The sequence below is a fragment of the Telmatherina bonti genome (assembly GCF_933228915.1).
Source record: "Telmatherina bonti genome assembly, chromosome: 24".
In the NCBI taxonomy this organism is placed as follows: Eukaryota; Metazoa; Chordata; class Actinopteri; order Atheriniformes; family Telmatherinidae; genus Telmatherina; species Telmatherina bonti.
This window is the reverse complement of record NC_136633.1, coordinates 18815525-18826494: the sequence shown is the minus strand read 5'-3', so window position 1 is coordinate 18826494 and position 10970 is coordinate 18815525. Positions and strand designations below refer to the sequence as shown.

Here is a 10970-nt window from a genome sequence, read left to right as displayed (position 1 = left end):
CAACAGTAACACAGGGGAAGAAAATAAGGTCAAATTGGGAGCACAGCAGTGGGAAGAGAATGGGATGTTTTAAAGGTTTGTGCATTCACATGCAGTCAGGAGGTCTGGGGAGTTCATGGTAATACGTTTTCTTTTTTTAATCCAATTAACAACATAGCTTTCAAGACTGGTAACCCCTGTGACTCACTGAACATCATATCCAAGCTATACATAATCCTTATTATTTTATTTTAGTATTCTGAGATGCCGTTCATGGTTTCAGCCGACGTGCAGAAAGAAGCACTACTCTTCATCAGTAGAGAAAAGAAAGGTCTGAGAACGGGGGTTCAGTCCGTCACACAGTGGTTTCATTGGGGCAGAGCTTTGAGAATGGCATTCACTTCCTCTGCTACTGCTGTCAGCGCGAACTCAAACTGGTCCTGGACACAAGGAGAAAGGTTGAATAGTTTCTATTAGACCAGCAGCTTGAGACTAACCAGCCCTGTCCTCTCAGATGTTATGGCTGAAATGAAACTGTCAATAGGGTGGCAGTACCTCCTAAATTTGCCCTATTGTGTTTTTTATTTTTGTGTTGAATGCTGGTTTTAAAATGTTGTTTCCATATGTTTTTTCTTTAACTTTGTCTTCATTCAGGTTCTCTGAAGATGCTTCTTCCTGATGATGCATTCGCGTGATGCAAGCATCAGCTCCACCGGCTCTGTGTTAGGTTTTTACAGGATTGTATGGCTATCTATGTGTTTTAAAAATATCTAAAAATACAAAATATGTCTGTGAAAGTACAAACTTGAGTAAACTCAACTGAATTTTGTCAGCAGGTGGCAGTATAGACTACTTATTTTAAGGGCAGGGTAGGAGATCCTGGAAAATCAGTTTGAGCAAGCTATATTTTAAAAATACAAAATTTAAAAGTTCAAATCCCTTTCTTCCCCCCTTTGAAGACGGTTTTGCAAAGTTTCACAAAAACAGTAAAGAACATCTGACTAAATTCATTGAAAAGTCCTGAAGAGTTGTTTTTAATACAAACACCTCAGAAGAAGCTTTCGAGCCAAAAGGGAATTTGGCTGGAGGGTTTGTGACTCTAAGGTGCCAAGGAAGCTACCTCTCCTTTGGATTCTGGTTGTCAAATATTTGTCTTTGCAGTCATGACTGAATGTCAACGTTTGTCTTGTTAGATAGATTCTCACTTGGTTTGCCACAACACAAGTTTGTATCAGTCAGTGTCAAATACTCGAAGTTTTAGATGGCTTTTAGATGCCAGAGGAGCTAATTTTGTGGCGGTTTTGTCAGGTTTGCAGCACTTTCTTGATGTGATTGCAAATTCTTCATCCAGTATCTGCATTTGTTTTTGTAGTGATGTCTCTGTGTGTAACATAATGTGGAACAAGAGGTTAGAGAACCAGCACTGGTATGAAATTACCTTGGTGCGCACCATCCCTGGCCTCTGGTCGCGAACGTGCTCCAGTGTTGCAGCAATGTCAATCTCTTTCACACCTGCAAGAAAATACAGTTAGAAAACAAAATCTTTCCGACAATTCCCTAAACTAAAACTGACTTTAAATGTAAAATTATTAGCAAATTGTTAATGAGCACAAAAGCATGCAGACATCAACAACACCTACCCTTAGCCATGCGGTTTAGAACCATGTCGATCAGGATGTAGGTCCCTGTTCGGCCTGTACCATCACTACAGATACACAAGATAAAAGTCCAACTTGCAGACACTTAATGACAATCATAAGCAAACCAAACTCAACTCAACTGTATTCATAAAGCATTTAGCACAACAAAAGTCTCAACAAGTTGCTAAACACAATGCATTAAACTAACAGCTAAAATGCAAAATACAATAAAACAAATGAAAATAAAACAATGAAACAATAAAAAAAAAGTCAGGTAAAACTTCAAAAAAAGAACAGTTACAAATAGATGGTATTAGTCGTGAGGGGTGTCCAAAGTGAGTCCTTAAGGGCTGTTGCCCTGCAGGTTTTTGGTGTCTCCCTGCTCCAACACACCTGTATTACATTGCATTGATCTAACAGCCAATAAGTTCTACACATTCATTCATTCTTTCATTTATTCGTTTGATTAGAGGTCGCAGGGGAGCTGGAGCCTATCCCAGCAATCCTTGTCCCAGATTGGCACAGTGACTAATTTGAGTCAAGTGTGTTGGAGCAGGGTTGCATAGAAAACCTGCGGAATAGTGGTCTTCGAGGACCATAGGTGGACACCCCTGCTGTAGTGCTTGATGTTGACTGTGGTTAAAAAAAAAAAAAAAAAAAAAAAAAAAAAAATTACCACCAAGTGGTAACATCTGGTACTACAACCACTCCTGTTTAACTGAAAACAGTGTTCAGACTAATGGGCCAACTTCTCAGTCACTTGAGCTCTTCAGTGGTGTGCCTCGAGGCTCAGTCTGAGATAATCTGCCAAATGCATCCTTTCTATGCAGATGACACTATTATTAATTTCTCTGTCCGTCCTGTTTATCAGATTTGAGCATTTACTTCAAATGTTGTATAGTCTGCAGAAACATAAACTGGTGCTGAATGTATAAACATCTAAATTCATGATGTTTTCTTGCTCACCACAGATCAGAACTCATTTAGAGAGTCACTAGCTACAAGTACATCAGTTTTCTCACTGGTCGGAATTTTTCATTCAAACAACATATGAAAACCTGGCAACTAAAACTAAATTTATGAAATAAACAAATGAGTTTTCATTTCAGGAATAATTCCTGTTAGTTTGAGGAAATGTCTGCAACCTATTTGCCATTCCTTGATTTTGGTGCATTTAACCTTAAAAGCCTAACCTGGGGGAAAAAATAAGAGAAAAATCTAATATTTTTAATCTGAAATCTTTATTTGACCTTTTAAAAAAAAAAAAAAAAAAAACACCAAATAATAATACAATAAAATAATATAATTTATCACAAAGTAGGCTTTAGGCAGGGGCAAGAGGGGGCAACGCCTACTCAAATCAAATCTGCCGAAAATTAATAAACTACCTCAACTCTCTTTCCCCTCTACAGCGAGCTACGTGTCAGTTGCACAGCATTGTATTGCAGGACCCTCTCTTTCTCCTCCCAGTAAACAACCAATCCGCGTTTAGTATGCAAATGAGTTGACAAGTTGCCTGATTGTTTGGTGTCTAGTTCCTCCCCCTCGCTGGCTGAGCTGCTGCAGGAGTAAAACTTTTAGGAAATGAGCGAGTGAAGCTCTGTTAAATACCTCATAGCGATTTATATCGTGAGATACTTAACAAATTATTAACAATAAATAAAGTAGTATATAACATCTATATGGTCTGTCAACAGGGGATTTTTTTTATTTTTAAATGAGTGAGCCTGTCAGTGGGAACATTGCTTACACGCACATGAACACTGGATACGTGTGCCATGCAGACTGTTACTGTAGAGTTCTGAATGAAGTTCTAAAAAAAGAAGAAAAAAATTCAACAAAATGAAGAAAAAAAATAAATGTTCTACTCTGTTTTTGTTGTTTGTCCTTGATTTTTATATAAATGTGAGGTTATTGTTAAAGGGACTGCCACCTTATCATGTTGTTCTGACCTGTTTTTGTTGTTTGTGATAGGCCTAGCTATTTCAGTATAGTTTATTATTTTAGTTGTTATTTGGATGTCTAATGAGACATTTGTTTGTTAAAACTTTGATGATTGATATTTGTTTAATATTTTATATATTTTTTCTTATTTTAACGCATCTATAATTTTTATAGTCCGTTTTCCACCTGAGGGATTGCCACCGGTAAGGGGGTTTGTGCGCTTCGGTGACCCTAAGAGCTATACCAGCAGGAGCTTTAGTTTCTGGTGGGACACCCAAGCTGGACAGGTCTTTGGTTAGAGGCTTGAAAATGTGCAATGCATTTATTCACACTTATAAACAATAAACACAAAAAAAAGCTGAAGCCTGATGTACAAACATGATACCCTGTTCACATATCTGCCTGCCCCCCCTCATGTCCGTGCGATCTGTCAAAATTACTGTAGTATGAAAGGTGTCCACCAGGGGGCAGAAGACAATTGTCAGATTGTGTGCAACAGTGTTTTATCAAAGTTTTTTTTTTTTTTTAAATGCATCAAATATGATATATTCTGTAATAAAGGGTTAAACGTTTAAATTGTATACATTTTCAGAAACTTTTAATAATTATTCTGTTAAAAAACAATAATAAATTGTTAAATTAAATTCATTTGGACATTGCTTTGAAAGACATTAAGGGAAGAACACATTAAGTTAACGTGACAGACAGTTGATTAAATACTCACTTGAGGTCATGTGAAAAGTGTTCTAACATTGTTTTAAATATTTTTTAAACATGTAGAATTTTCATGAAAAAGGAAGTCAAGTTGTATAAAAATTGAGATGTTTAAGTTTTACCTGCAATGCACAATGATGGGGCAGGATCGTCCTCGGTAGCATTTATTCACCTTCCTGAGGCGAAAAAAAACCAGAAAGAAAATCATCTCAAAGTTATGAGATAGTTTGATATTTCAAGATACTAACACATTTTGAAGTTAGATGGATGGATGGATGGATGGATGGATGCATGGATAGGAGGAGAAAGTGGAAGGGTAAAGGGAAGGTGGTATTAAAAAGTGGTCATAACACGCCTCTCATCAATCTATGTTTTCCCACTTCTACCAGTGCAGGGTTAAGAAGGGCTGGAGCCTGTCCCAGTTTACACTCTGGACAGGTTAATGTGGGAGGAACCCAGAATACCCAGAGAAACCATGTACTCACAATATGAATGTGCACTGAAAGGCAAGTTCGAACCAGGAACCTTCAATCTTCAACCTTCACACCACCATGCAGCCTCTCACATAGCACCACCTTCACTGCCTCCTTTCAGATCAACTTTAGTGAGGCAAAGTCAAAATAACTCAGTATAAACTGGTTTGTGTTTTTGTACTGGATGAGTGAGGTGTGACGGGTTTCTCTGTGGTTCTGGACGCCTGGTCTAATGTTTTCCTACAGCAGCTGCAGTACCTGCGGAAGTCCAGCAGGGGGCGTGTGGAGGTGGGGATGCCCTGCGCCGGCCAGCTCAGGAAGTGGAACTGCGTGAGCGTGCGAGTCTCCTGGGTTTGCACATTCTTCAAGTAGAAACTACGCACCAGAAAGTCGTTGCACCAGATGTGCTCAGACACCAAGTTCACCTGGAGGACCAACGCAGGAAAACAATGAAGTTACCCCCACGGACTCACACGGATCATAACATACCAGAAACACACACCTCGTAGATGTGGTAGAGCGATGATCCTTCATCCGGCCAGTAGCGATCGCACTGTTTCTCTCCATCTTCCACCAGAGCGGTCATCATCACGATCACGGTGCAGCCGTTCTCCCAAACCATCTGCCAGACAACAAAATATTCATATGTGAGACAAAGACTGATTGTTGGTTGGGCTGTTTTTCATTCAGCGTCACACTGACCTGCCAGAAGTCAGAGATGGTGTGTGACAGGGGGCCCTGGGTGGCGATGTAAGCTGGCATCCGGGGGTCATGTTCAATCTGCACACAGGTGGAGAAAGAGGTGTGGAGGTGAGGAGGTGGGGAGGTGGGATCCTGCAGCTGGATGTCTTTCTTCCCCTTTCTCTGTATTTCTTATGCAATTTCAGACTGGGAACAACCAACATGATGCCACATTCAAGGTGAATTAGATATTTTAAAGGAGTTTTACAATCCGTCCACTCACAGCGCCCTAGTTTGGACTATGTTTCCAGCCAATCAGCAGCTGGAAGAGCTCAGCAAGCTCTGCAAACTACAGACTCATTTACATACTTAGACTCATTTTAGAAATGCAAGGCTCGCTTTTTCCCCTCTGGTTAAACTAAAACTAAAATGCCAAAAATATCAATAAAAAGAGCATTTTTATATATTAAATGGAAAAGCTGAAAGAAAATCTTGCAATTTACCTATTTATTTATTTTCATCAGCCAAGACTTACACTTAGCTCTGAGCTTAGTTTGTTTGTAGATAATCCAACTTTATTTACAGAGGATTTTTAAAACAACACAGTTGACCAGATAGCGTTATACACGATCCCGCACACAACAACCAACGACATTATACCAAAGAATAAAATAGTATGATATAAAAACAATAAAATTACTAGTGTCAGTAATACAATATAGAACAATAGATTAAAAAAAAAAGGCCACATGTTAAAGCGTCTGAAGGTCCTGCGGGTTTCAGATGTTTCCCTGCTTCAGCTCACCTGATTCAAAGGAACAGGTTAACAGGCTTGTAAGGAGTTTGATAAACTTTGGATGTAAAATGTTTAATCGGGCACATTTAAAACCGGCAGGAGCAGAGTGTGTTCTCTGAATTAGAGGGTTGCAAACTCACAATGGTGCTGGCGTTGATGTAGTCGGACCGTGAAGGGTTAATATCCACTTTCAGCTTCACTCTGGAGTGGTCGTCTGCAGGAAAACACTCAACGTGAGTTTCTTCTTCAAGCCGATAAGATCAAACATACAATCAGATAATCACCACGAATCATTCTATCAGCTGCCTTTTTTTTAACGAAAGAAAGAATGAAAGAAATTACCCAACAAAAAAAATAGATAAATAAAAATTAAGTAAAATGAAACTGGCCAACTGGGCTAAAATATCAATATTCTTCTTACCGGTTCTGTTCTGCAAGTTTTTACGATATGACTGAAAATAACACCCCATCAGGACCCCGACCTCGGTCTGCGGCAGGTTTTGCCGGGTTTAAAGGATTAACTTTTCATCCTTGCTGCAGTTGGACTTACAGGGCACAGAGTCAGGACAGCGGTTCTTCTTGGCGTTGGCGTCGCTTTGGGCCACGGAGACGCTGCTAGGTTCAGCTTGGTAGGAGCACAGAGCCTCCCACTCCTTCATCAGGCGGTCCTTGTTCCTGAGGTGGTCCTCCATGTATGCCTTCATGAGCAAATAGAGAAGAAACGTAGAGTATTTAAAAATTAGATGAAAAGGCGACGTTTCAGATTGACTTTACGTTTAACCCTTTAGGTCAGGGGTACTCAATTCAGTCCTACGAGGTCCACAATTCAGCAGGTTTTCCTTGTATCCCTGCTCCAACATAGCTGAATCCAATGAATGAGTCATTGAGCAGAACCTGATTGGCTGTTAGATGTATTTGACCCAAATGGATCCATTTCATTAAAAAAAAAAAAAAATCACCTCATGAGAGTATCAAAAATGTTTAGCAATAGGTGAGAGGTTTTTCTAAAGTAGATGTGTCTATTAGCAGCTTTTTACAGCAATGTTTATATCTTGTGTTGTTCTGGGCTGATGGAAACACTGCTAGCAACTGGTTAAAGGCTTGCTCATCAGTTGGTTAGCATCCGTCTCTGCTAGCTTCTGCTACATTGCGGCTAAGTAACTTTCTTTTACTCACCAAGGTTCTGGTTGTTAATTAGGAGCCAATGACTGAGCTGAGCTAAGTTTATCTTTAGCTAATGTTTCTGCATTATTCCCCAGGACGTGCTAGCAATCTTTTTGACGAAAACGACACTAGCGGGAATTCAATGAAGAATCAAATACATAATAAAAAAATGAATAAAACCGACGTCTGTGGTTTACTTTTACCAAACACATGCAAAAACAATGCTATAAAAATAACAAAATACATTCATAGAGAAGCAGAAACAATGAAGGATCTGTCATTTTCACCCCTCCATGCACCTAAACTCCATGGCTCAGACAATGTCTTAAGTTTCCTTGTACAGGAACCATTTTGGTTTGTTTGACCAACTGTGTTCAGTACTAACCAGTATCATGTGACCAGTCGAGATGTCCATGTTGGCCTGTGCAGGCTCCTCGCACCAGGATGGCGTGCTGCTGTGGGAACTGGGACTGGGCTGGGCACCGTCACTGAACTGGGATGACACACTGCTCACCCTCGAGTCAGTCCCTACGCCTCCCACTGCTCCTCCTACTCCTCCTGTGGCACCACCACCTGCTCCTGCACCCCCTCCACTGCCACCTGCTCCACTCGCTCCTCCCACAGCACCAAGAGCGGCAGCCTCCAGGCGTCCGAAGGCGCCTTTGGAGGCCATGTGCTGGCGACACAGGTCCTGGTGAGTCAGTTTTTATGTATCACCTTGTTAAAGCTGCTTCTTTTACTTTTGGATTATTGTAAAATGTGTTTTAATGCAGTTTATTCATTTTATGGCTTAATATTGCTAAGGTAGGTTTCAGTTTTTAGCAAAGTTTGATCATTCTGTTCAAAATTCAGTAAATCTCGATGATGAATGGACCCACCTGGTAGTCCTGATGGCTGAAGCTGCCGCCCTCTGGTCCCAGGCCCAGCTTCTTTGCTGCCAGTCTGTGGGCATGGTGACGCAGGCAGGCAACGGTCATGGCTGCCACCAGGATGCTCCCAAAGCAGCCCATGGCCACCAGCATAGCAAACACCCAGTGGGAGCTGGGCTGTACCTTCGTTGCCAGGGGCAATGACTTCGCTTCATTTCTCTGTGACATACAGGTATAAGAGAGGCAAAACATCAACACCCATCTGACCAAAACAACCTGCGACTGAATTTAGCAAAAGCCTGCGGTCTGGATTCTGACTGGAGCATGTCAAAGCACTGATTTTTCTCATTTTCAGTCATTCTGTTGTAGATCTGCAGCTGTGTTTTGTATCATTGTTCTGTTGGGTTAGTTTCAGGCACGCTTCGGCTGTCAGACAGATGGATTCACATCTGACTCCAGAATACTTTGGTATCCAGAGGAGTTCGTGTTCCACAACTGGGAGGAATCCAGATTCTGTGGCTGCAGAATGAACCCACGTCATCATTCCTCCACCAATGGGCTGTACAGTTGGTATGAAGTGTTTTCAGCTAATTTGCGCTGTTTCATTTTCTCCAAACAATCTGCAACATAATGATCAAACATGTCCACTTTGGTCTGGTCTGTCCAGACTTTGTTCCAGAAGTCTTCTGATTTGCATCACATTTGATTTGTAACAAGTAATGTTACCATGATCTCATTCTCTCACAAAGCTTCAAAACAAGTCATACTTGTTCAATATTTTCTACTAGTGCTGTCATGAACTTTAGCGTGCTTACTGAGGCCTGGAGAGTCTGAGAGAGAATTCACGCTGGTGCTGTTTGGTCCCTAAGACTGGATAAATGTAGCTTTGTGCCACTGTTTTCTTGTGGTAAATAAGCCTTTTTCAGTTCTGGCAAAATCAAATTATCTTCAACCTCCTGCTTTTTGTCTTCTTGGTCAGAGGTTGTTCCAGGATATATCATCCCTTAGTGAGCAGTTGTTGTAGCAGTATGATGATGTCCATGTGCACTGTGAAAGCAAAACGAAGGTGCGACATTTCTCAGCATTTCCTGCCAAATCAAACCAAAACTATCCTGGTGTGAGTGCAGCCTGATGCTGCACTCACAAAGCTGTCTTTGTAGTGAAGAAATTACAGATCAGCACCTACAGGACCAGTCAGAAGTCTGGACACACGTTCTCATTAAGCCTACAGATCAAGTGTGTCCAACCCTTTGACTGGTAGCGCACGTTTGCTGCCGAATACTGCAAACTCCAAACAGTTTTAACATGATCTTTTCGCTCTTCTCAGATTGATAGGCACCAAGATCCTTACTGATCTCCTTCCTTTTAGCACTCTCCTGAGAAATTAAAAAAGAAATGGAAACATAATTTTTTTGGCTTATATTGTTCGACTGAGAAATCCTTCATGATGAAGAAAGGCTTCATTTTCAAGATCTGCTCCTGCTCCTCCATGTTATTTGACTCAGAACTGAAAGGGTTTAGTTTCATATTCACATAAATGCTGCAATTCGGTTATGTTCTTCTCCATCTATCTAATCCCATATTTTCTTTCTTCCTCTCATCAACCCATATTTCTTTAAGCCTACTCCTTCATCATCCTATTGACTTCCTACTTCAGGCTTCAGGAATATAAGGCTTTCTCTCCTCTAGGTGCAGTTTAAAGCCTTTTCTGAGGGGCAGAAACCAGGACTTTACCTGATTTAGATTCCAGTACCAGCAGAGCTCAGAGCCAGAGAAAGTGAACAGAGCTGGAAATCAAGTGTTTTACTGTATTTATACATGAAGATTTACTAATTGCACTTCATCCTAACATCAAATTGTCCTGCCTCTTCTACTGTTTATTGGATTGCAAACCACCCCTCAGGGTGTTGATTTATCTCTGCTCTTTAAAACAACTGTCACCTGTACAAGCTGCAGAAATACGATTCTAGTGATGACAATGAATGATGTAAACAGGGCCGTTGCTAGCCATTTTGTTGTCCTAAGCACAACTACTTAGGGTCCCCCCCATTTTCCCCAATAGTTTATTAATCAGTAATATTAATATCACTATTAATAAGTTATATAAGTTCTACTTAATCTATTAATAAGTTTAATTAAAAAATATTAAATGCATTAATTATACACCATGATCTTTATGCTGAGTGAGAGAAGCCAAACTACTAAGTAAATCACATGTAAGCAGCTTAAAACACTGCTGTGACACTTTCTACTCAATGCTCTTGATAGGGACATTTTATATTGCATGCAAAACATCTCAAGATGTGTTAAGGACATCCAATTTGACAAAACTATTGTTCACTTTATTCTCAATTCTGGCTTGTAAACCTAAAGAATATTTTGCAGATTTCTGTTGGACCACCTGAGGACACCAACTATTCAATCATCATCCCAAGTCTCCAAACTCCATACCAAGTTTTCTTTTCCTAACTCTGATTAGTCTTGTCTGTTCCTGCTTGTTAGGAAAATCCTCCACCATACCATGATGCTGCCACCCCCATGTCACTGTAAGGATGGTCTGATAAGTCCGACCAAGTCTCATCATTAAAGTCTCATCAAGTCTCATCATTAAAATTGCTGCATTGACTTCCTGTGCGCTTCAGGATAGATTTTAAGATTCTTTTACTTGTTTATAAATGTCTTAATGGTCTTGGTCCTTCTTATTTATCCG

General features: G+C 40.4%; 1 protein-coding gene across 1 annotated transcript in view; it reads right to left on the bottom strand.

Moving 5' to 3' along the window:
* Positions 1-337: 337 nt before the first annotated feature.
* Positions 338-10970, bottom strand: part of ptprnb (protein tyrosine phosphatase receptor type Nb) — a gene marked incomplete at its 5' end in the record, with an annotated part of 35095 nt that continues 24462 nt past the window's right edge. Inside the window, 11 exons of the mRNA XM_079264230.1 lie at positions 338-419; positions 1418-1491; positions 1620-1684; positions 4400-4453; positions 5009-5175; positions 5253-5372; positions 5453-5530; positions 6368-6441; positions 6778-6925; positions 7777-8082; positions 8270-8479. Coding sequence (XP_079120356.1) covers positions 348-419; positions 1418-1491; positions 1620-1684; positions 4400-4453; positions 5009-5175; positions 5253-5372; positions 5453-5530; positions 6368-6441; positions 6778-6925; positions 7777-8082; positions 8270-8479 — 1368 coding nt within the window. The 3' untranslated portion in view covers positions 338-347. The remainder of the gene's footprint in view (positions 420-1417; positions 1492-1619; positions 1685-4399; positions 4454-5008; positions 5176-5252; positions 5373-5452; positions 5531-6367; positions 6442-6777; positions 6926-7776; positions 8083-8269; positions 8480-10970) is intronic.